The sequence below is a fragment of the Catharus ustulatus genome, chromosome 20 (assembly GCF_009819885.2).
Source record: "Catharus ustulatus isolate bCatUst1 chromosome 20, bCatUst1.pri.v2, whole genome shotgun sequence".
In the NCBI taxonomy this organism is placed as follows: Eukaryota; Metazoa; Chordata; class Aves; order Passeriformes; family Turdidae; genus Catharus; species Catharus ustulatus.
In genome coordinates this window covers 9787157-9812923 of record NC_046240.1, presented here as the reverse complement: position 1 = coordinate 9812923, position 25767 = coordinate 9787157, and the positions used below count along the sequence as shown (strand labels likewise).

Here is a 25767-nt window from a genome sequence, read left to right as displayed (position 1 = left end):
AGCGCTGAAAGCAACAGCTCAGCCCCAACAGCTGAACTTGGAAAAGTTATCTGTGCAAGGAATGCAGGCACTGCTGCTGCAGGGAGCGAGGAGGACGGCAAAGGGAGTCAAGAATGATGCCATTCATTGAGATCATGTTTTGTGGGTTGGCTACTTCCATCTTCCCTTTTTCCTGGTACTGGGGAGGACGCACAAGGCTGTGCTGGGGGACACTCAGCACACCCTGCAGAGCCACCAGCACAGCTCCCTGCCTGCCACCACCTCTGCATGCTCAGCTTTGCCACCCCCAGGCTTTTTGGGGACCCTCCTGTCCCCCTAAATGTCTCCTGCCAGGGGCAGAGTGCTCTGGGTATCACGGGGTTCAATCCTGCATTATCAAACCTCCTTGGCTCTTCGCATCGGAAACTTTTACAGTTCCCTGCTCGGCTGGAAAAGATGACTGCAGCAAACCCAAATTAGGAATAAATTATACAACAACTTTACATTTTTCTTTCACAAAGCAAAACTGTGTGGCAAGAGCCGTGCAGGCACCTCCTCCCCAACGTCCTCTCCCTTGCACGGATTAATCGGGGAAGGCTTCGCAGACGGCTTAGTTTGAATAAATAAATAAATAACCACAACAGGTCTGGGACCTGCCTCTCACCCCCCAAATCCCAAATATGTGCGAGGGCTGCAGGATGCAGGGAGAGCCAAGCTGCAACATCCAAGCCAAGCACTTCCAAAAGCTCCAAAAGCTGCATCTGTGTGGCCGCTCGCTGACATATGGGCATCTATTTTCACAATGAATGGCCGCAGCAACTCCTCCCTAAAGCTCCCTGCCCGCCTGCTCTTGCAGGGGCTGTTGCATTCCCGCAGCATTTTTGCAATATTAAATTCTCCACCTCCTCCCACCCTGCCCCCTCTGCCCTTGCAAGGGCACAAGGCAGAGCCAGTCCGGAACCAGCAGCGAGTGAAAAAGCAAAGAGTGAGCGCTGGCAGAAATAAATCACTGCTGTCCCTTCCCAAAGCCCCTCCTGCTGCTCCTCAGGGCTCAGCTCCTGCCCTTTGCAGCTCCTCAATGCTCAGGGTTTGCCCTTTTGCAATTCTCAACTTCTGCAGCTCCAAAAGGCACAATTCCTGCAGCTCCAAATGCATAAATCCTGTCCTTTTGCAACTCCTGAATTCCCAACTTCTGCAGCTCCAAAATGCACAAATCCTGCAGTTCCAAATGCATAAATCCTGTCCTTTTGCAACTCCTAAATTCCCAACTTCTGCAGCTCCAAAACACACAATTCCTGCAGCTCCAAATGCATAAATCCTGCCCTCTTGCAACTCCTAAATTCTCAACTTCTGCAGCTACAAAATGCATAGATCCTGCCCTCTTGCAACTCCTAAATTCCCAACTTCTGCAGCTCCAAAATGCATAAATCCTGTCCTGTTGCAGCTCCTAAATTCTCAACTTCTGCAGTTCTCAAATGCCCAACTCCTGCCCTTCTGCAGCTCCTAAATTCCCAACTTCTGCAGCTCCAAAAGGTTCGATTCCTGCAGCTACAAAATGCATCGTTCCTGCCCTTTTGCAACTCCTAAATGCTCAAGTTTTGCCCTTTTGCAACTAAATTCTTAACTTCTGCACTTTTGCAGCTCCTAAATGCTCCGGTCCTGCAGCTCTTAAAGGCTCTACTCCTGCAGCTCCACAATGCTGAATTCCTGCAGCTCCAAAATGCTCAATTCCTGCCCTTCTGCAACTCCAAAGTTCTTCACTCCTGCAGCTCCAGAATGCATATTTCTTGTTCTTTTGCAACTCCTAAATGCCCAACTCCTGCAGCTACAAAATGCATAGTTGCAACTCCAAAGTTCTTAATTCCTGCAGCTGCAAAATGCATAATTCTAGTTCTTCTGCAACTCCTAAATGCCCAATTCCTGCAGCTCCAAAATGCAGAATTCCTGCCCTTTTGCAACTCCTAAATTCTCGACTCCTGCCCTTCTGCAGCTCCTAAACGCTCCCGTTCCTGCAGTTCCAAAATGCTCCATTCCTGCCTTTCTGCAGCTCCCAAATCCCCAGTCGCTGCCTTCCTGCACTTCCCAAACGCTCCATTCCAGCCTTTTTGCACGCTCGGAGCGTGCTGGTGTGACAAACCCCACTGCTGCTCTGACCAAAAGTTACCAAATATTAAAGGGGGGTGGGAAGGGGGGGGGGAGAGGAATGGGTGGAAAATGATCTCAGCGCTGGCACCAGAACAATACTTTCCCATGGAAACATAGGTATATATTTAATTCCTGGTAACTCCACTCCAGTTTCACCTTTCATCTCCCTCGCGGACTTGTTTAAAAGTTTGCTTTAACCCCGCGCCGAGCCCCGGCTGCAGCTGCTCCTCCAACACCCCCCCCTTGTTCCCGGCCGTGCCAAAGGCAGGAGGGGGGCTCGCTCATCCCGGGATCGGAACCGGGAGCGGAACCGGCACCGGGATCGGAACCGGGAGCTGCACCGGGATCGGAACCGGGATCAGAACCGGGAGCTGCACCGGGATCGGAACCGGGATCAGCGACCTCCGGGCACGGCGGGCGTGCACCCACGCGTGCACGCGCACCCGCACTTGCACCCCCCCACCCGTGCACGCGCGTGCACGCGCACCCGCTCATGCATCCGTGCACACGCGTGTGCACACGCACCCCCGCCCGTGCAGGCTCATGCACATGCACACGCGCGTGCACATGCACCCCCCCACCCGTGCACGCGCGTGCACATGCAACCCCCCCACCCGTGCAAGCTCATGCACGTGCACACGCGCTCCCACCCGTGCAAGCTCATGCACGCGTACATGCTCGTGCACACGCACCCCCCACCCGTGCAATGCACGCTCGTGCACACGCGCCCCCCACCCGTGCAAAGCACGCTCGTGCACACGCGCCCGCGCGGCTGCACGCCCGGTTGCACGCGCGCGCGCCCGCGAGCTGCAGCTGCAGCCGCGCGTGCACCCGCCGAGTTGCACGAGCGAGAGTGTGCACGCGCGGCCGTTGCACGCACACGCACACGCACCCACCCGCGCGCCCGCGCGTGCACGCCGAGCGCGCCCCTCTCACCTCGGGGCTGAGACATTGTCCCCCGCCTGGCTGGGGGGGGAGCCGGGCGCGCGCACAACGAGCCTCTCCCCCCCGCGCGGCTCCGCCGAGGGGCGAGGAGTTGCCCAACAACACAAAAGATGCGAGGCGCGCGCTCTTTACAACCCCCCCCCCGCCCCGGAACGCCGCGCGCGCGCTCCCGCCTGAGGCGGGGCCGGGCCGGGCCGAGCCGCGCCGGGCCGGGCCGGGCCGGGCCGGGGGGGTCCCTGCGCGGCTGGCGCGGGGCCGGCGCGGCTGCACCTACATGATGGGCCGGGGCGGCCGCCCCGGCCTCCGGCGCGCACGGGGGGGGGTGAATGGGGAGCGGGACAGCGCACGCGCGGCGCCGCCGCAGCGCCTCATGGGAGATGTAGTCCCGCGGCCTGGGCCTCCCCACAGCCCCGCTGAGGCGCCGCCAGGGGGCGCGGGGAGCGCGGCGAGGTTCGCTCGCCTCACGCGGGTTCCGAACGATTCAAAACGGTTCAAAACGGTTCAAAACGATTCAAACGGGCTCAAACAGCTTCAAAACACTTCAGACAGCTTGAAATCGCTTCAGACTGCTTCAAAGTCCTTCAAACTTCTTCAAAACGCTTCAAACTGCCTCAAACCGCCTCAAACCACTTCATACTCTTTCAAATAACTTCAAATCACACCGCATCCCTGTCTCCATCCCTGGCTCTATCCCTGTCTCTATCCCTGTCTCTATCCCTGTTTCCATCCCTGGCTCCATCCCTGTCTCCATCCCTGTCTCCATCCCGGTCTCCATCTCTCCCTGCAGGCATGTGTGACAGCACAATACCAATTTTTACTGTTATTTTAATGTCTTTCCTGCCCCCTCTCCCCAAAGGCGTGCAGGAATCTGGGATCCCACTGCTCTCCCCAGGATTAGGGCACCCTTGCACGGCGCTCTGGGGAATTTTCTCCTGATTTCCACGAGCTGGGAGCTGCAGAGCCTTGTCCATCCCGTGCAGGGCTGGAGGATGAGTCCTGCAGGGTCACCCCAAACTGGGGGATTGTCCCCATGTGCCAGGGTTGCACCCCTGGGAGATGCCCTCCCCTGCCCTGGAGCTGAGAGGGGACATCAGAGGGTGACACGATGGGAGCAGGACCCTCAGAGTGCTCTGGGGTGTCCAACCCTGGACACTTCCACCAGCTGCAGCTTCTCTGTCTCTCCACCCTCGTTGGAAAAAAAAATAAAAATAAAATCTTCCTTATATCTAAATCAACTGGTGCCAAAACACTTTATTACCTTTATTGTTCCACTTTTCCCCAGCACAGTGCCCGGCCTTTCACCTTCCTCTTTGCAGAGCCTTTTCTTATTAAAATCTAAATTCTGCACAAAATGCGACCAGGTCTGCTTTGTCCAGGTGGGGAAGGGAAGGAAAAAGGGAAAAGGGAAAAGGGAAAAGGAAGAAGAGTTACTGCACAGCTGTCTGAAGAACTCAAACTTCTGTATGTGGTTCTGGCCATAACTTTCTTCCCTAGTACTCCCAGCCTGCAGTATTTTGAATTTTCTACGAATTCTGATTTATTTATTCCCCTTCCCAACTCTCTCTTTCATCACTAAGGAACGAATTTGCTGCTGCAAAATGGGACAAACAATTTCTGTGGTTTCACTGCTGAAAAATCTCCTCTCTGTGTCTGTAAACAGGAGGTTTGCCCCGAAATGTTGTTTGTTTTAGACACGAGGTTGTTCCCAGCAGTGCCTTTGATCAGAGAGCTCGGGGGTCATGTGCTGGGTTTGTCCAGGGAAAACACAATTGGAGGCTTCAGTGTCAGTGTTTGTGTGAGCACTCACTGCTGGGCCAGAAATCAGTCCCAGAGCTCTGTCCACAAACAGCAGCGAGCTCCAGCATCCCCAGATTCTCCTGCTTCACCCTTGCAGGACCTTTGCCAGAGGTTGTTTCCATCTCCCAGTTTCTCAGTGGGAAGGGAAACACTTTCCCCTGGTTCCCTTCACTAGGAATTATGTTGCTCACGTGGGATTTTCAGCTGTTATAATCATAGATGGTGGGAAACAGGAACAAAACTGTGTCCAGAACACCTGTGGCACCTCCTAGTGCATCCCTGAACACCAAGACCAGGCTTTGGGGCTCAAATCAGGATTTTCCCAGCATGTCATGAGGCGGGAAGGGGCCACAGGGTTTGCTCTGAAGCTGTTGTGTATTTTGGATGACAGGGACAGACAGAAGTCCTTATTTAAAAACAAAAAAAGCACTTTGCAAATGGAGAAATCAAGCAGAGGAGCTTGGTGATCAAACTTTATGGAGCAGGAGGTGGGACAGGCTCCAGCAGTTCCTGTGCTGAAGAATCCAGTGGCTGTTTCAGTTTCTTTGGTGCTGTTTTATGTTTTTATTAGATTATTCTGCTCCCAGCCATCACCTCCCTTCATGTGAATGGGAGCTGTGGGGAAGGAAGGAAAATTTGGGATGAGTGCAGCGAGGTTTGGCTTGGCCTGTCCTGTGACAATGACATTCTCAAGTGTGATCCCATCCCCTGGACAGAATCTCACGAAATTTCTCATTATTTTTTAGCTCAGGTAGCAGTCAGTCCCCAGGGAACAGCTGGACAAGAGAATGCAACCATTCCCTAATGCTCCTGAGAGGCAGGAACAAGCTGGGAATTAAAAAGAGTAGGAATAATGACCCTAAAGGCTCCCTGCTACAGAAAATGAATAAACTGCAGGAAGTTCTCCAACACCAGAGGGACCAGCTGGGAAAAGGGACCCTACCAAGGGATGTCTGGGGAAGGAGCTGGAAGAAAAACCAAAGCAAACAGAGGGTGCAGATGCTGGGGAGGAGAATGTGGCTGGGGGAGAGAGGAGGTGAGAAACAATGAGCTGTCCTGGTGGCAGCAGGCACCATCTGCTCCTCGGGGCTGAGTGCTGCCCCTGACATCCTGCATTCCTTTGTTCCCCGGGAACTGCAGCCTGCAGGAATTTAAAGCCAAACACAGGCGCTGGGAGTTCAGCCCCATCTCACCTTTTGTCTGAATTTCCTCGGTCTCCTCCTCCCCTGAACTCCCAGCGTGTTTTCTCAGCCTGGATGCTGAGTAGATGGATGGAAGCCCAGGAGGATCTGGAATTCCCAAAAGTTAAACTGTGCTGTCCCGGCACACACAGGGTGGGATGTTGGCAAAATCTCTCTTTAGCTGAAGAGGTGGGGAATTGTGAGGATAAAACCATCCAAGAAGCACATGCAGCTCATAAAAGAGGCAGAGGCCAGTAAATAAAAATTGCTTCCAGCTTAGTAATAATAAGGTTTTGGAGCCATAAATCTGGCTGTACAAAAGGTAAGATGTTTGTCCCCAACTCCTTCATTCCACACTTTTTTTTTTTCAACAAAATGAACTGCAGGTTCCTTCAACACCTCAGTCAAGAACTCAGCCATTAACTCCTTGCTCTGGATCCTCAGAGATGCAGAATGATTTTTTGAGTGTGGCTGCAATGCTGGGGTCCCAGCCAGCCTCAAAATTCCCAGTGTGGAGTGTGCAAGGCAAACCTGGATATTTAGGGACAGAAGCAGAGGCCTCCCCAGCAGCCAGGGAGAGGAAAGAAGAGGAGGAATCCACTGCAAAAATGTTTTAAAACTTGGCAGCTCCAGCTGAACAAGGATGGGTGGCACCTCTGCCTGAAGGGATATTTTATTGGGATGGCAGCAGGAAACATCCCTCCCTTAAACTGGCGTGGATATCTGGAGTGTGCTGCAGTGCAGAGCCAGCCAGGAGCTTTGTTAGAGCAGGAAATAATATTTAATAATCCATCCAGAAAAAACACTGGGAAGGGAACACAGCTGGGGATGGGCAAGTGGCTGCAGGACCAGGGGATGGTGCCACACACAGCAGTGGTGCTGACAAAAAAAAATTATTTTCTGTCACAGCCCCATCAGGGATTGGTCACATTTTCCCCCCTGGTTCTTTTTTCTGCAATCATAAGTTATTACTCATGGCCAGAGTGAATCTATGTTTGTACCCATCTGGCTGTAATTATGGCATTCTATATGCACACAATGTATATTTTGTGCATTGGACTGCTGGCAGAGCTCTTGTTGAGACTCTCTTGATGCTTCAGTTTAAAGCTTGGGGTTTTTTTTTTTCAACAGAGTTTTTTAACTTCCCGTAAAAATCTATTCTGGGCTTGGACTCCCTGTGCCAAGTCTTAGGCCAAGACTGAAATTTCTTTTATGAAATTTTAGTCTGAGCCAGGCTGGATGTTGTTCCAGAAGGTGGGTGAGGGCACAGAGTAAAATCTGACTCCTAAAGAACCCAATTTTGCACAATCACTCACAGAGGTGCAAATTGCTGCAATTCTCAGCTGGGTTTTAAGCCCTTTCCTTTAAATCCAGGGACAAATTGCACTTGTTAATCATGCCCTGGGGGTGAATATTAGGATATTTTTGGTGTCCAGGAGCTGGTGGCTTTGACAGCCAAGAGCCCTTTGCAGTTTGGTGCAGCTGCAGCCTTGGAGCAGTAAACACTGCAGGAATTTGGGTTTTGCAGAGTTTATTTCCAGCTCCCAGAAAGAGGGAGAGCTCTGAAAGAGGTGCTGAAGAGCTTCCCTCATCTGTAGAGGATGCAAATGCATCGTCCTTGTGCTTCTGCACAGGTTTATTGATGCAAACATCACTTCCAGTAAATGTGGAGAGATCTCAACCAGTGCCTGAGCCAGCTGTGTGCACAAGAAAAAGAGATCTAAACAGTCACAAGATACAGGCAGGAACAGGGATGGAGTTGGTTAATCAGTTCAAAGGAAAATGTAAAATAATTTGGGTGTCTCTGCATTTGAATCCAATTTCTGTGATGGGGCTCTGGCTCCCAAGGGCTCTGCAAAAGCTTTGATAAAAGAAGAAGCTGTGAAAGAGCAGCTGTTTACCTGCAGCCTCTGCATCACTGCACAAAATCATTCCAGCATTGCTGGGCTCCCTGAAAAAGGGTTCTGCAGACTGGGGAGAGCAACCCATGCTCCTCCCAGACAGAGGGGATGGAAGGACCACATCCACCAACCTGAAATCCCAGGGTAATGTTCCATTTTTCCATTTCTGGCCATTTATTTGTTGTCTCTGCACTGAACTTGTTCTGCCCTCTGCACAGCACAGAACCTCCCATTTTCACCATATTTTCCTTCCAGAAGCAGAGCCTGCCCTGCTGGAGGCAGCTCCCTCCTGCTCTGCTCCACATCCAGCACTGAAGGTTTTCCACACCATGAGCAGGGATGCACCAGAGATTTTGGGAATGGTCCTGTGTGATTTTCATGCCCTGTTTTTTTTTTTTCTCTTTACTTTCAGAAGGCTGAGTCACAGAAAGAAAGGAAATTCAGCCAGTCATGTTTCCTTTCTGGATGAATTAATGCATTCCCTCTGCAGTGCACTGAACTGTGCTTCCATAATATCCTGCTTGCTGAGGTCCTGAGGTGGGCACAACTTTCCATTTCAATGAAAGAATTGATTCTTTAAACAGAGAGGAGAAGAGATGGCCCAGCCTGCAGGGAGGATGTGCTGCTGTGACCCTGGAATTCCTGGTGTGATGCACAAAGTCCATCAGCCCAAAGTGATGAGGATTGGAAAAACTTCCCTCTGCTCCAACTCCAACTCCCTCAGCCTCCCTGAACCTGGAGCTTCTGGAAGTTGCCATCATTTGGTGCCACTGCCTGGTGGAGATCCCTGTTCCACTTAAAGAGATTAAATTCTTTGTCTTTAAATCCTTTTGCTTGCAAGTGTAACCTGGACAGGTTTGTGGTGCAAACACAGCACCCACCTCCACCTCAGACTGGAACAAATTCCATCACCTTTGGCTCTTTGTATGCACAAACAGAGATGATGTTTGAGGCACCTGAGCACACAGGGCTCAGTAAAAGTTAATTAGGTGCTACTTTGAAGATGAAAAGCAGCGCAGTGCTTTAGGTTTCGTGGCTCTCTGGAGCTTCTCTCCCTGTGGTGCAGGCTGGGTTTGACTCTCAGCTGCTGATTCTGTTTGGTGTTTCCCTGGCTGCAGCAGCTCCCAGTGCCAGGAACATTTCAGGGGATGTTTCCCTCCCAAATGGCACAGCCAGATGTTTTGGAGCACCCCCTTCCCGTGCTTTGTGCTCACATTTTGTTGCTGTGAATTGTCCTGGTTGGGTTGTAACTGTGAACCTCTTCAGGAGGAGTTGTTGGGCTAAAATACCCTGAACTCCAAGGAGTTACAAGTAGAGCAGCAAATCACAGATTCACAGAGTGGTTTGGGTTGGATGTTGCCTTTTTCCAACCTGGAAATGAAACTTGAGATAATTTAGTAAGGAGAGCAGATCTTTAATGAAGGCCTTCAGGAACAGTTATAGAAACATGCCCACAAAAACCCACAGGGATGAGTTCACATTTACAGGTTTTAGAAAATTAGCAGGATTGATTGAAAAGCACCAATTAGCAGGACAAGTGGTGATTCAATTCTCCCCCAGAACTGGCTGTGCTTTATCCATGAGAATGGATCTCCAGAAGTTGTTCTCAGCCTTGGCTCCCAGGAAGAACCAAGATAATTTTGGGACCTTGTACCCCCCTGGAGGTCTGGAATTTGTTTTGTCTTTCTGCCTAGGGAAAGGCCATGGAAAAGCACTGGCTAAACTAATACAATAGGTGTCAGAGTTATAAATGTATGTGTGAAGAATACAGAGAACACAGAAAAGGAAAAAAGGCAAAACCCAAAGCAGCATCAGGAGGGGATCTCAGAGAACAGCTCATTCCAACTTCCATGAGGCCAGGAAGAGCTGGAACATGAGTATGAGCTTTTGAAGTATAAACAGAGACCACAACAAAGTGACCAGAAGAATTCAGCCCCAGACAAGCTTTTATTGTGTTTAATGCTTGGTGGATGAAGATAAAAAGTTTTTGGGGGTTTTTGAAATGAAGTTGTAGCTATGTCATTGTATTTACTCAGTATTTTTTAGGCAATTATTTAATTAGAGTCCTTTGAGCTAATACTCTTGGTTAAGGTGGAAAAAAGGAAAGTTTCCATGAGATTTGTGCTGCTGTGGGGCTCTGCCTAACGAGGGCCCTGGGACCAGGCTGGGGCTTCAATCCTGGATATTCCAACCATTGCAAAGGCTTCTGCATGGCTGAGACCTCCTCATGCAAACAGAGCTTTTCACTGAACACTGTGCTGTGAGATCCTTTCCTGCTTTCCACATGAGGACACAGTGTCCTGATCTCCCTCTTCCAAGAAAAAAAGTGTGGAGCCCACGCTGTGGTTGCAGAGCTGGGTCACTGCTCTGCGTGATGCTCATGCACAAACCAACCCAGATGAGGAATTTCCAGCCCCTGCAGGGATCTGAGCAGGGAATGTGCTGGAGCAGGAGCTGCTGGGTGTGCTCCTGAGCATGGATGCAGCAGGATTCAGGATTCCTGCTCAGCTCAGCCTCTCCCAGCAGCTCACAGGAGGCACTTAGAGAATCAGAGCACGTCAGGCTGTGCTCAGATTGCACTCTCAGCGATGGGAACAGGGTGATGAACAAACATCCCAGTGGGGTTTATCACATCCCAAAGGCTGCTCAGGGACCCAGCCCCATCCAGAGGGTGACAGGGATCCCAGAGGGGCAATAACTCAGTGGGAAGCATCACAGGAACCAGCACCCTGCAACAGCAGGAATTCAGTGTTGGTATTCAGAGCAGCCTTTCCAATGCTTTAATTATATTTTGGGTAATGCAATAAAATCCTGGTGACCTTGTGGATGCAGGCAGGAGCTGGAAGCAGTGGATGGAATGAGGCAGCTCCCACCCAGCCTTAAACCTCTAATTTCCAGCCCCTTTCCTCTGCTCCTTACCAAGGGGGGAGTCCCTGGGGAATGGGGGCTGCAGAAAGGAGGGGGGTGCCCCTGGAAGGGGGGAGTCTTCCAGAAGGTGGGGTCCCCAAGAGGAGAGAATCCTTGGAAATGGGGGATCCCTTGGAGGGGGACACCTGAGGATGGAGGTCCCTGGAGAGGGGATCATGGATCATCCAGAGATTGGGGTTCCTGGGAGAGGGGGGTCAGTCAGAGATTGGGGTTCCTGGGAGAGGGGATCATGGATCATCCAGAGATTGGGGTCCCTGGGAGAGGGGGGTCAGTCAGAGATTGGGGTCCCTGGGAGGGGGATCACACAGAGATTGGGGTCCCTGGGAGGGGGATCACACAGAGATTGGGGTCCTTGGGAGAGGGGATCATGGATCAGCCAGAGATTGGGGTCCTGGGAGAGGGGATCATGGATCAGCCAGAGATTGGGGTCCTTGGGAGGGGGGATCACCCAGAGATTGGGGTCCTTGGGAGGGGGATCACACAGAGATTGGGGTCCCTGGGAGGGGGATCACACAGAGATTGGGGTCCCTGGGAGGGGGATCACACAGAGATTGGGGTCCCTGGGAGGGGGATCACACAGAGATTGGGGTCCCTGGGAGGGGGATCACACAGAGATTGGGGTCCTTGGGAGAGGGGATCATGGATCAGCCAGAGATTGGGGTCCTTGGGAGGGGGGATCACCCAGAGATTGGGGTCCTTGGGAGGGTTGGTCACCTATAGGATGGGGTCCTGGGGAAAGGATGCTCAGGAGGAATGGGGTCACTTGAGAATGGGGTGCCTGGGAGGAGGAGGAGGGGGCTCACCAGGAGAATGAGATCCCCAGGAGGAGCAAGCCCTTGGGAAGGGGGGTCACCGGGAGGATGGAGTCACCGGGAGGGAAGGGGGATCCTGGATCGGGGATGTCCCCGGGAGGGGAGGAAGGTCAGCAGCAGGGACCAGCCCGGCACTGCGGAGCGGGCGGCACCAGGGGTACCGGGCGGCACCGGGGATACCGGGGGTACCGGGCTCTGTTTGCCGTGCCCCGCCGTGGACAGGCGGTACCGGGGGTACCGGGCGGCACTGGGGGTTCGGGGCTCTGTTTGCCGTGCCCATCGCGCACAGGCGCTCCCGGGCGGTACCGAGCAGTACCGAGGGTACCGGGCGGTTCCGAGGGTTCGGGCTGTGTTTGCCGTCCCCGCCGCGCACACGCGGTCCCGGGGCCGGTGGTACATGCACGGCCCGGCCCCTCCCGGCCGCTCTCGGCGGGGACGGGAAGGGGAAGGAAGGAGCGCGGAGGAAGAGGAGGAGTTGGGCTGCACCTGGTGCGCGTCACCGCTCGCGGCTGCCGATGGCCGGGGCAGCCGAGCCGGCGGGGCTGCGCGCAAAACGGTGAGAAAAGCGCATTTCCAGCGATTCAGAGCGGGGAAAAAGGGAGGTGTGGAAAGCAGGAGTGTCCTCCCTCTGAGACACGCGGGGAACCCGCGGCTCGGGCGCGGTGGGGATGCGGGAGGATGCTGGAGATGCTCAGAGGATGCTGCGGGATGCGGGAGATGCTCAGAGGATGCTCCGGGATGCGGGAAATGTTCAGAGGATGCTCCGAGATGCGGGAGGATGCTTTGGGATGCTGGAGATGCTCAGGGATGTTGGAGGATTCTCAGAGGATACTGGAGATACTCAAAGGATCTCAAGGATGCTGGGGATGCTCAGGAATGCTGGAGATGCTCAGAGGGTGCTGGAGATGCTCAGAGGGTGCTGGAGATGCTCAGGGATGTTGGAGATGCTCAGGGATGCTCAGGGATGCTCGGGGATGCTCCGGAATGCTGAGAAGATGCTCAGGGATGCTGGAGGAAGCTCAGGGATGTTGGAGATGCTCAGGGATGCAGGAGGATGCTCGGGGATGCAGGAGGATGCTCGGGGATGCTCAGAAGATGCTCAGGGATGCAGGAGGATGCTCGGGGATGCCCGGAATGCTGAGAAGATGCTCAGGGATGCTGGAGGAAGCTCAGGGATGCTCGGGGATGCTCAGAGGATGCTCAGGGATGCAGAAGGAAGCTCAGGGATGCAGGAGGATGCTGAGGATGCTCAGAAGATGCTCAGGGATGCAGGAGGATGCTGAGGATGCTGCGAGAGCTGTGCAGGGACAGCCCGACCCGGCTCTGCTCCGTGTCATTCCTTGTCCCCAGAGCAAAACAGGGATGAGTTTGGAGGGAAGGGATTTCCAGCCCCAGGCAGGGCAGGGGTTGTCCTTGGGGCTGATAAGGGAGAAAATTCAGAGAAGGAAGAAAATTCAGCCGTTTTTAAAAACTACAACATAAATCGTTTCTGTTCTGTTGTTATACTCTCAATTTAAATAATCGAGGCACTGCAAAGAGCACATCAGAGTTTTGCTGAAGTGCCACCTCGGCTGTTGGCTTGTAGCAGCAAGATCAATAATGTTGTTTTCTTGCCTTTCCACGGGCTTGTTCACTGATGAGTTGTTTTTGCCTTGAGGCACAGCTCAATTAGCTGTGACTGACACCCCTCCCGTTTGGTTTTCCTTTGGGTTTTGGGGTTTTTTGGGTTTGGTTGTTGTTTTTTTTTGGCCTTGAAAGACAAGGCAAACGTGATGTGCAGCACTAAACCACCATGTGACCTTTGCAGGGGAAGGGAGGGGAGGCTCCCGAGGATCATCTGAGCATTATTGAAGAAGCACTGGCGTCTCTGCTGTGGAATTACAGCCCAAATCCAGCCATTCCCCTGGGATGGCTTTGATTGAGATGCCCACAAGGGTTTGTGTGTCACCCACACCCCAGAGCAGCACAGATCACAAGACAGTGCCTGAACTGAGCAGGATTCTCACAGGTTGAGAGTCTCTTCATTTTGTCTGCTGTTAATCAGTTAAAATGCTTTGGCAGCTTTTTCTGCTCAGCCTCTGTGTTCGTTTCCTTCATCTGGAATTTCAAAGAGGATTTTGGTTGGGTTTATTCCTCCCACAAATACAGTTTTGCACTGTTCAAGTGATGCTTCTTCAGTGCCCTTCATCCTTCTGTAGCTTCCATGGAGGTGGCAGGTGTAATATGAAAAATTAATTAACATTCTTCAAATGACCCTTCCTCCAACCTGGGTGATGTAAATGAAAGCTTGGCAGAGTTCCAGTGGGGATGTGGGAGGATTTGGGGTTTTAGAAGTGGATAGAAAATAATTAGAGAAACAGTAACTGGTGTTTGAACCTCGTTAAATGATCTTTGCCAGTTTTGGGGGTTTAATTAAAATACTGTGGCTGAGGGAAGGGGCTGTGGTGTTGAGGAGGGAGCTCAGTGGAGTTTCTGTTCCTGGGAGTGCTCTTGGAATGTGCAAACAGTGGCACTTCAGGGCATGCTGTGAGCAGGGGGGCCGAGCACAGTGATTTTCATGACCTGTAAGCAAGAGCTGCCGCTTTTGATTATTTTTCAAACACTCTGCTGCTGCTGGGAAACTGGGATTTTTCTTGCCTGAAAATATCCAGAGGAGTTGTACTCATCCTTCCTGCAGGGCTTGGTTACTATCACAGCTTGGTGTTGAAGCATTTTGTGGTTGGATTTTTTTTTTCCTTTAAGCAAAATATTTTTTTATTTTTAATTTCACTCTAATTTTTGAAGAAGTCTCAGTGTGAGGGCAGCACTCCAGGCTGGAGGTGGGATTCCTTCCCAGAGCTGCTGTTGCAGTGAGGTGCAGTTTTACCCCACATCCCTCCTGCTTGCAGGGGTCACTGCTCCATGGAGAGCCAGCCTGGGAGCAGGGATTTGCTTCCCTTATCCCCTTTTCCCTCCTCTCATCCCTGCCATGCTCAAACAGGCTCTGGCTATGAAGCATTTGTGTATTTATAGTGGTGCTGACATCTGAGGAACTTCCTGTGTCCCATTACTGAGGTGATGTCTGTGCTCCAAAAAAAGATTTCCCCGTTGAAATGCAGCCAGGGAAGGAAGTTTGAGCCATGTGGTGTCTGACAGATAAGTGAGAGCCCAGAGGTGTGCAGCAGGAACATCAGCCTGCCTCTGGAATGGGTGGTGGCAGCTGTCAGGAACAGATCCCTCCACTCTCCACTGGGTTTTGGCTGAAGGAATAATTCAGTTTTTCACAGGGTTTGTGGCACTGTCCCCTCTGAGCACTCCTGCTCTTGTTTCACCTGCCCAGGTGAGATGTCCCAACATTGCCAGCTGAGGAAACAGAGGGAGATGGACACTGACCCCTGATCCCCAACCTCCTCAGGCAGCACCAAGGTGCCAAAACACAGGCGAGAAGAGCCCTCCAAGCCTCCCTCCCTCCCCAGGTAGGTGCAGAAAACATTTCCCATTTAATTTCACTTATTGTTACCCTCCCCAAGGCCACGTGCAGCACTCTGTGCAGCACTCCTGGGCTGCTGGGAGGTTCAGAATCCATGGTGCTGGCAGGGCTCCAGCAGGGAAGGGGGTTACTCATGGCCAATTGCACAGCTCGCCCCAGGGCTGCTGGCACTGCTCTGCCTGCTCTGGCTGCCTGCCCTCAGCTCCTCCAGCCTGCAATCCTGCTCCCACTGCACTATTCGGGATTGGAATTTCCCTGCACAAAAATGGAAACAAGCCCAGCTTGAGTCAGGGCTGGTGGGCTGGCCTGGAGCTGGTCCTGCCCTGGGGGGATCTTCAGCCCAAATTCCCGTTGGGTTCCCAATTTCTCTCATTCCCAGTTGCCAGTTTCTGTGTGTGACAGGCACATAACGTGTATAACATAACATAATACAAGATAGCATAACATAACATAACATAAAATAGAATATAATGTGTATAACATAACATAATACAACATAGCATAACATAATACAATTTAACATAACATAGAACATAATGTGTATAACATAAAAGGTGCATAGCATGTAAAAACATAACATAACCTAGAACATAACATAACAACATAGAACATAACATGTATAACAGGCACATAACCTAGAACATAACATAACAACATAAAACATAGCATGTGTAATATAACAGGCACATAACGTGTATAACTTAACACATAACAGGTATAACATAACAGGCACATAAAGTGTGCATAAGGTAACATAACATAGCATAACATAGCTAAGATAAGATAACATGCATAACATAACACATAACATGTATAACATAACAGGCACATAAAATATGTACAACATAACATAAAAACATAACAGTCCTAGTTTGGAGGACAGGTGTCTGCTGAGAAAGGCAGGAGCTTCTCTTTGAAATGGAGAATGTAAACCCTCTCCCTCCAAATTATTATAATTTTGAAATCAAGGGGCTTTCAGGAAAAAATATGGGAATTAGGAATAACAGTTCTTTACTAGGGAAATTAAAATAGAAATACAGCACTACAAAGAACAAACCCCAAACCCTGACACAGTCAGAGTACAGCCTGACACCCGTCAGGCAGGGTGTTGGCAGCAGTCCCATCCCATGGTGGCTGCATCCTCCTGCAGTGACAGATGTGGCTCAGTTGGAGCAGTGCTCCTGTACAAGGTGCAGTTTCCCTCCGGAGCTCCAGTGGGGATGTGGAGAAATCCGGTTTTCCTCTGGAGTCCAGTGGAGAAAGGGGCTCCCTTAGTGTCCCAAAACCTCTGTTTTTATCTTGGTAAGAAATGTTGAGCTCTTCCCCCTGGCTGGAGCAACTCCCAATGGGATGCAGTAATTTTATCAGTGCCACAGTGGGACTCAATGGCCATGAGCAGAAAATGACTGGCTGGAGGAAGGATGGGTTGTGAAAAGATAAAGAACAATGCCCTGCCTGGTTTCAATGGATGGCCCATTAGCAGAATATCTCCTGCAGAGATCAGGATCACTGCCCCCACCCTCAACAGATGGTGATAGAACAGATACCTTTTATCACACTCTGTGTTGTAACCCAATACAATAACATAGAACATAACATGTATAACATAACAGGCACATAACACGTGTCACAAGGCATTAAAAGACGAAAAACCGTGAGTGAAACCTTCCTGTGAAAATATAAAAATAAACAGCGCTCAATGCTGCAGCTGCTTGGCCTCAGCTTTGGGAATTGTTTTGTCATTTAATAAAAATTGATATAAAAATTTCTATTTTTTTTTTCTTCTTAAAGCAGTGCTGCAAGATGGCAGCGGCTGCCCCCAGGGAAGCAGGGGTGTGGAGGCAAACCCGAGCTCTGCTCTTCAAGAATTGTCTCATTAAGTGCAGGACTAAGAAAAGCAGTGTCCAGGTGAGGGGGGCTCCAGGACAGCAAGTATTATGAACAGAAATTATTGTTACTATTACTATTATTGTTATTGTTATTATTGTTATTATTGTTGTTGTTATTATTATTGTTGTTATTGTTATTAGTGATATTATTATCATTGTTGTTATTATTATTGTTATCATTGTTATTATTATTCCTTTTGAAATACTCATTCTTTTCCCACTAATTTTTCCTGTTCTGGCTGATCCTGATGAGCACATAATGAGTTTTTTTACCCTTTAAAGTACTGAATTTCAAAATATCCCATATTTTTTTGAGCAGGAGGTTTTTTTCCGACTGTTTTTCCTGTCCTGGCTGCTCCTGATGAGTACATAATGAGATTTTTAACCCTTTACAATACCAAATTTCAAAATATTCCATATTTTTGTGTGCAGGAGGTGCTTTTCCTGCTGCTTTTCTTGTTCTGGATGATCCTGATGAGTACAGAATGAGATTTTTAACCCTTTAAAATACCAAATTTCAAAATATTCGATTTTTTTGTGCAGGAGGTGCTTTTCCCCTGTTGTTGTGTTTTGACCGATTCTGATGAGCACATAATGAGTTTTTTTACCCTTTAAAGTACTGAATTTCAAAATATTCCATATTTTTTGTCTGCAGGAAATGCTTTTCCCACTAATTTCTCTGTCCTGGCTGCTCCTGATGAGTACCTAATGAGATTTTTAACCCATTAAAATACCAAATTTCAAAATAACCCATGTTTTTTTGTGCAGGAAGTGCTTTTCCCCTGTTGTTATGTTTTGCCTGATCCTGATGAGTGTATGATGAAGTATTTGAAATATTCAATTTTTTTTTAATACAGGAGGTGCATTTCCCCTGTTGTTTTTTTTTGCCTGATCCTGATGAATACATAACGATTTTTTTTAACCCTTTAAAATACCAAATTTCAAAATATTCAAATTTTTTTTGGTGTAGGAAGTGCTTTTTCCCTGTTGTTGTGTTTTGCCTGATCCTGATGAGTACATAACGATTTTTTTTAACCCTTTAAAACACCAAATTTCAAAATATCCCTTTTTTTTTTGTACAGGAGGTGCTTTTCCCACTGTTTTTCCTCTTCTGGCTGATCCTGATGAGCATGATGCACCCTCACAGGAAATATGATGAGGTGCCCACCACAGACCTGGGCCCCCTGGACACCTCAGTGCTGCTGAATTTTGTCATTGGCTACACCCCCCCCACGGTCCTGACCAGGGAAATCATGAAGAAAGTGGCTTTTGATAACTTTGAGGATGGTATCACACCTTCAACCCTTTTTATTTTTCACTTCTTATATCTCTGTTTGAAGTGGGAGCTCAGTGGAAAAATTCTGTTTATTCTCCAGAGGAGGGAATATGAAAGTTTTGAGGTCTTTTGGTTGGTTTTCGATTTTTTGGGTCTTTTTTTGGTTGTTTTTTGGGGTTTTTTGTTTTTTTGGTTTTTTTTTTTCCTGGTTTTAATGTTTTTTTTGGTTTTGGTTTTGGGTTTTTTTAGGTGGTTTTTTTTTCTGGTTTTAGGGGTTTATTTGTTGGTTTGGGGTGTTTTTTTTGCTGGTTTTGGGGTTTTTTTAATGTTTTTAGGCCCCCACGGGAAATCATGAAGAAAGTGGCTTTGGATAACTTTTGAGGATGGTATCACACATGAAATCCTTTTATATCTCTGTTTGAAGTGGGAGCTCAGTGGAAAAAATCTGTTTATTTTCCAGATTACCAATTCCAATTTTTCTTTTTTTTTATTTTTGTTTGGTTGGGGTTTTTTTGTTTTGATTTGGTTTGGTTTAGGGTTTTTATTTCTGGCTTTAGACCTTTTTTTGTTAGTTTTGGGTGGTTTTTTAATTGATTTCAGGAGTATTTTTTCTGGTTTGTGAGAGATTTTTTTTTTAGGTTTTAGGGTTTTTTTTGGTGTTGGTTTTGAGGTTTATTTATTGGTCTGGGGTTTTTTTGCTGGTTTTGCTGCCAGGGAATGAATAAAAAATGAGTAATTTTCACTTAATTCTCCCAGGCCTGACAACAGAGGAGTATCTGAGTGAGGAGGAGCTGGAAGAGGCGAGTTTTCTGAAACCCTCCAACTTTGTGGGGGTGGTGTTCAAGGACTCCATGTCCTACCAGCTGAGATTCCACGACTCCATTGCCATGTCCTCCCTCTACACAGAATCCAGAGGTGCAAAAGCTGCAAGATCATCCCATATTTTTATTTTTTAACCATTTTTTTTGCCCTGCTGTTGCATAGATTGGTTTGAGGGGTTGGTGGCGGGGAGCAGGGCAGTTGGAATTTGGTTTTTTTTGGGGGGGGTTTTGGTGGAATGTGTTGGTTTGGGAGGGATGCTGATGCTGAGAGTTGCCAATTTTTTCTGCAGCCACGTGCTCCAGCCTGAGGAAGAGCTGTGAGTCAGTGACCTACTGGAGCTCAGGGTTCACAGCACTGCAGGCCTGCATCGATGCTGCCATCATCCAGGTCAGAACCACCACCAAACCCCAAAAAACCCCATCAATCCCCATCAAACCCCATCAAATCCCATAAAACCCCATACAACCCCATCAAACCCCAAAAACCCCACCAAACCCCAAAAAACCCCATAAAATCCCATACAACCCCATCAAATCCCATTAAAAATCCCACCAAATCCCATCAAACCTAATCAAGCCCCATCAAATCCCATAACACCCCATCAAACCCCATCAAACCCCATCAAATCCCATCAAATCCCATACAACCCCATCAAATCCCATTAAAAAACCCATCAAATCCCATACAACCCCATCAAACCCCAAAAAACCCCATCAAATCCCATTAAAAAACCCATCAAATCCCATGCAACCCCATCAATCCCCATCAAACCCCATCAAATCCCATCAAATCCATGAAATTCCGTAAAAACCCCATCAAATCCCATCAAATCCCACCAAACCCCATCAAATCCCATAAAACCCCATCAAATCCCATTAAAAATCCCATAAAATCCCATCAAACCCCATCAAATCCCATCAAACCCCAACAAATCCTATCAAACCCCATCAAACTCAATAAAATCCCATCAAACCCCATAAAAACCCCATCAAACCCTATAAAATCCCATTAAAAATCCCACCAAATCCCATCAAACCAAATAAAATCCCACCAAACCACAGCAAATCCCATCAAACTCAATAAAATCCCACAAAATCCCAGAAAATCCCACCCTCACCCCAGAAATGGCACCTCCAGGGGCTGCCCAGGTTGTTCATTCTGGCTGTAAATCCTGGCAGATTCTCTGTCAGATCCCAGAGTGGTTTGTCCAGGAATGTTTTTTCCAGGATGTCCCCAATGCTGCTGAGTTGGATTTTGAGGATTTTTGTTTTTATTTCCACCTTGGGTTGGATTATGAAGATTTTTCTCCATTTCCATCCTGGGTTGGATTATGAGAATTTTTGTTTTTATTTCCATCTTGGGTTGAGTTATGGGGATTTTTGTCTTTATTTCCATCTTGAGTTGGGTTATGAGGATTTTTGGTTTTATTTCAATTTTGGGTTGGATGATGAGGATTTTTCTCTCCATTCCCATCTTGGGTTGGATTTTGAGGATTTTTCTCTCCATTCCCATCCCCTGTGATCCAGCACATCTCTCCTCAGAACACAAATACTCACTCCAAAATTCCAGACAGAGGAATGCAGAATTTTCCTTATTTTGGTGCCAGCATTGCTCAGCAATTTTCCCAATTTCCCTCCCCTCACCCTGCTCATGGTGACAGCAAATTCCATCTTTTTAAGTGACAGAAATTCAGAAATTTTTTAATTTTAATTTTTTTAATTTTATCCCCAGCTTTTGGCAGGGATTTGGGGATTTGGGGTCAGGAAAGTTTTGGGTTTTCCAGATCTCACCCTGCCAGCAAGGGTGAAATGATTGGGATAAGGCTGAAAAATCAGAAAAAATATCAAAATAACTCTTTCTTCCTTTTCTTTCCAGCTGAAAACAAATCATTCAGTTTGGGAGCAGCTGGATCTCACCAGAGCCATGGTCATGGGCGAGGCTGCAGTGGTGGAAATCGATAATTTCCCTCGTGCCATCATTTTAATTTACCTGGTGATTGCCTTCTCCCCCTTTGGGTATTATTTGGCAATTCACATCGTGGCAGAAAAGGAGAGGAAGCTGAAGGAGTTCTTGAAAATTTTGGGACTCCATGACACTGCCTTCTGGTATGTGAGTGTTTGGTATAACCTGTTAATTATTAAAAAAAAAAGTGAAGAAATATAAAGAAATAAATTTAAAAAAGCCCATATAAATATATTTAAATATAAATAGAAATTAAATATAAATTATATATTTAATATATAATCTATTTAATAATATATATAATAAAATAATACATAATATAATAATAATGACTATATAATAATATAAATTATAATATATGTAAATATAAAATATAAAAAAAATGTTTCTATCCCACCCTCCAATTCTTAAGTTTTTTTCAGTCTTAAACTGAAAACAACCAAAATCTGAGATGTTCTGTACAATCAGAGAGACCAGTGCCATGAAAATATGAATATTTTAATAATTTATCCTGCTGCATTTATTCATGTAAAGCTACACCAAACTTGGAGGGATTAAACCTCATCATGTGTGAGGTTTTTGTGGAGGTTTTTAAGCATTTTTGGCTCACTGCCTCCTTTCCTGGAAGCTCAACAGGTAACCTGCAGCCTGGCACATCATTTAATTAATCCAGCTCCATAATTTTAATGTGCCAGAACAGTCTCAGCCACAGGTTTTTAATTTTCTGATGAAAATTGGCCTGGGCAATAGAATATTTTTTAAATGTGTTAATTTGAAATCATTGATAGCTGAGGAGATAAAACCAGGATTTGTTTTGCCTTTTCTGGCAGAGTTTTCACATCTGCACTGAAACAGCCACCTGGGGTGCTTGGGGTGATTTTTTTTCAGTTGTTTCAGAGGAAATTTGTCATTTCTTTACTACCTGGACACAAACCACCCCTGTTTGCTGAGGTCAGAGCTGCTCCCACACTCACAGCTCTGCTTTCCAGCAGGGCAGGATTTTATTTCCCTGCCCAGCACCCTGTATTAAATTTTAAACAGAATTTCTTGAATTATTGAAACCTGTGGCTCTGTTACCTTCTTTTACTTATACCAGAGAATGAATTATGCAGAAAGCAATGGTGAATCACCTGATTGTGCATCCCCAGCTCCCCTGGCTCTCTGTGTGCCCACAACAATCCCAATAATCAAAAATTATTTAGATTTTGTTGCATGCTTGCAGCTGTCTGGAATATTAAAGTGTGTTGGGTTTTGCTGTTTGTGTGGCTGGAGATTGATTAATTTTTCTGTTTTTTTCCCCCTTTTTTCTCTCCCTAGGCTGTCCTGGGTGCTGCTCTATGTGAGCCTGATTTTTGTCATGTCCATCCTGATGGCAGTGATCGCCACAGCCTCGTCCCTGTTCCCCCAGAGCAGTGCCTTTGTCATCTTCCTCCTGTTCTTCCTCTATGGAGTGTCCTCAGTGAGTGTTCCTGGCTCTGATCACTTCAAATCCTGGGGGTTTGATGGTTTTGTTCCCTTCCCAGAATATTTGGGGTAAATGTTGCTGCAGTGCTGGGCTCTGAGCTGTCCCCTCCCTCCCTTGGGTTTTCTCCTGTTTGTGGGATGTGGTACAGCTGTCACCCATGACTGTGAAAAACGCTTTTCCCTCCTAAAATATGAGTTTAAAATTATCAAGATTTGAGTTTTCACCTCACCAAACCCCATCAAATCCCACAAAATCCCATAAAACCCCACCCTCACCCCAAGAAATGGCACATCCAGGGACTGCCCAGGTTGTTTAATCTGGCTGTAAATCCTGGCAGATTCTGTGTCACATCCCAACTGGGATCCAGGCAGGTTTGCCCATGTTTTGTCCAGGTACCACTGGGAAAATGGATTCTCCTCAGTGAGTGTTCCTGGCTCTGATCACTTCAAATCCCTGGGTTTGATGGTTTTGTTCCTTTCCCTCTTGTTCCCAGAATATTTGGGGTAAATGTCCCTGCAGTGCTGGGCTCTGAGCTGTCCCCTCCCTTCCTTGGGTTTTCTCCTGTTTGTGGGATGTGGTACAGCTGTCACCCATCACTGTGAAAAATGCTTTTCCTTCCTAAAATATGAGTTTAAAATCATCAGGATTTTACTTTAAACCCCAGAACAACTATGCAGCCCAGGTCCTCTTCAAAGCATTTCATGTTACTACAGAGTGTGATGCTAAAACCATAATAAACTGCCAGAAAAAGATAAAAAACTACATTATAAATATATTTATGTATCCACTTGCTTGTCTGAGTTCATCAGAGGAACAGTTGGACTCGATCTTGAAAGTCTTTTCCAGCTGAAAATGATTCCATGATTGTGTGTGGGTGAATACTGTGGTGACTGTACCAGGAAAATTCTGATTGTCAGAGGCAGCTATGATACTTCCCTTAGTTTTTCTACACAATTTCTATCTTCTTCTTCTTCTGATTTGTATTTTTATATTTCTATATTTCATTTCTATATTTTTATATTTTTATATTTTTATATTTTTATATTTTTATATTTTTATATTTTTATATTTTTATATTTTTATTTTTTATATTTTTATATTTTTATTTTTATATTTTTATACTTTTATACTTTTATATTTTTTGTAATTTATTATTTTATCACTTTATTATTTTATTATTTTAATATTTGTTATTTTATTATTTTATTATTTTTACAGTATCTTCCTCTCTGCTTTTCCCCCTCCCTCAGGTGTTCTTTGCCCTGATGCTGACTCCTCTGTTTAAGAAGTCCAAGCACGTGGGGATTGTGGAGTTCCTGGCGACTCTGGTTTTTGGCTTTGTGGGTCTCAACATCGTCCTGCTGGAGGATTTCCCCAAATCCTTCGTGTGGATCCTCAGCCCTTTGTGTCAGTGCAGCTTCCTGATTGGTGTAGCTCAGGTAAATCCCCTCCTTTATTTCATGAATAAACATCCAGCAGTGTGAAGCAACTGTTACTCTCTGTGTCCATTGTAATGTCATTATTTTTTCATTATTTTCTCATTATTTTGGGATTTTTTTGCCAAATTTTGCACTGTGATTTTTTTCCTTTTTGTGTTTTTTTTTTCCTTTTTGGTGTGTGATTCCTGTCCCTGCAGGTCATGCACCTGGAGGATTATGAAGATGGGGCAACATTTGCAAACATCAATGCTGGTCCTTACCCTCTCTGCATCTCTCTGGTTCTCCTGGTGCTGGACAGCATCTTCTACCTGCTTGTAGCTGTCTACCTTGACCAGGTGATCCCAGGTGAGCTCCTGACAGAAGCTGGGCTGTGGGAGGATCACCCTGAAATCCTGAGCCCCCCAGGCTAAATTATAAATTCTGTGGACAAAGGAGGTGATGCTGTTTTCACATAGAATTTTATACTTTTATCCGAAATTATTTATATGCTGTTAAAACTGTGAAGTGTGAGGAGGGGTTTTGGCCTGGCCTTAAAAAACTTAATTTTCCCCTATTTGTAGAGGAAAAACTTCCTGAGTTAATTACAACCTCAGCCTTCACAATTTCCTCTTGGAGGGCTGGGAATCAAAGTCTGCTCTGCCTGTCCCAGATCTCTCCCTGTGACAGAAGCAGCTGAACCTAAAACACAGAATAAAGTTGTTAATATTGAGATTAAAGCCTGGTTAAGCCCCTCAGCTCTGTTCACCTCTCTTTTCTCCCTGCCACATTTAATTCACTGCTCATTCAGCACTGGGGATTTCTCTGCAATAGAAGCTTTGCACATTTATTTAAATACTCAGCAAAAGTGGAGCTGCCAGAGTGGGGAAGGAGAATCCTGGCTTAGGTGGGAATTTGGCTGATGGAACTGCTCAGGAGCAGAGTGTGGGCTGGCTGCAGGAGGAGCTGAGGGATGTTTGTGGTTGGTGCTGAGGAATTAATTAATTAATTTTAATCCATTTTTTGCTGTCCCCCAGGGGAGTTTGGCCTGCGCCGCTCGCCCTTTTTCTTCATGAAACCCTCCTTTTGGTCAAAGCACAGGAAAAACTACAAGGAGCTCTATGAGAGCAGCATCAATGGCAGCCTGAGCTTCAGTGAGATTGTGGAGCCTGTGCCTGCAGAATTCCAGGGCAAGGAAGCCATCAGGTGAGCCCCTGCCCTGCCTGGGGGTCACAGCTCACTGCAGCTCCAAGGGGCAGCTTGGGGAGCAGCCCTGGGTTCAGGCAGCAGCTGCACTCTGCACACAGAGCAGCCCATCCTCAGGGCCCAGGAGAAATCCCTGCCTTTGGGGAGAGCCTTTGGGGAGAGCCTTTGGTGGGGGCTGAGTTCCCCTGCCCAGCCCTGCTGCTTTGCCACCCCCTGGGTTTCTCACTGAGGCTGTGAGCGGGTGCAGATGTTCAGTGCAGATGTTGGGTGCAGCTGTTTGCAGCTGTTGGTTGCAGCTGTTGGTTGCAGATGTTGGGTGCAGATATTGGGTGCAGATGTTGATTGCAGATGTTTGCAGCTGTTTGTTGCAGATGTTGGGTGCAGATGCTGGGTGCAGATGTTTGCAGATGTTGGGTGCAGAGGTTGTTACAGATGTTGTTTGCAGCTGTTGGGTGCAGAGGTTGTTACAGATGTTGTTTGCAGATGTTGGGTGCAGCTGTTGGTTGCAGATGTTGGGTGCAGATGTTGGTTACAGATGGTGGTTGCAGATGTTTGCAGAGGTTGTTTGCAGCTGT

The 25767-nt window shown here is 47.7% G+C and overlaps 2 protein-coding genes across 4 annotated transcripts in view; one reads left to right on the top strand and one right to left on the bottom strand.

Moving 5' to 3' along the window:
- Positions 1-3223, bottom strand: part of MAP2K6 (mitogen-activated protein kinase kinase 6) — a 45820-nt gene extending 42597 nt beyond the window's left edge. Inside the window, exon 1 of the mRNA XM_033076972.2 lies at positions 3061-3223. Coding sequence (XP_032932863.1) covers positions 3061-3076 — 16 coding nt within the window. The 5' untranslated portion in view covers positions 3077-3223. The remainder of the gene's footprint in view (positions 1-3060) is intronic.
- Positions 3224-12145: 8922 nt separating this feature from the next.
- Positions 12146-25767, top strand: part of ABCA5 (ATP binding cassette subfamily A member 5) — a 39158-nt gene continuing 25536 nt past the window's right edge. Inside the window, exons 1-11 of one of the 3 annotated variants that reach the window (XM_033076490.1) lie at positions 12146-12244; positions 15008-15143; positions 16952-17065; positions 18129-18333; positions 19079-19237; positions 19434-19531; positions 21020-21249; positions 22424-22565; positions 23822-24010; positions 24208-24355; positions 25024-25192. In XM_033076490.1, coding sequence (XP_032932381.1) covers positions 16961-17065; positions 18129-18333; positions 19079-19237; positions 19434-19531; positions 21020-21249; positions 22424-22565; positions 23822-24010; positions 24208-24355; positions 25024-25192 — 1445 coding nt within the window. In that variant the 5' untranslated portion in view covers positions 12146-12244; positions 15008-15143; positions 16952-16960. Of the gene's footprint in view, positions 12245-15007; positions 15144-16948; positions 17066-18128; positions 18334-18704; positions 18709-19078; positions 19238-19433; positions 19532-21019; positions 21250-22423; positions 22566-23821; positions 24011-24207; positions 24356-25023; positions 25193-25767 lie in introns of those variants that run through there. The other 2 variants (XM_033076489.1, XM_033076491.1) reach the window with 2 other exon arrangements.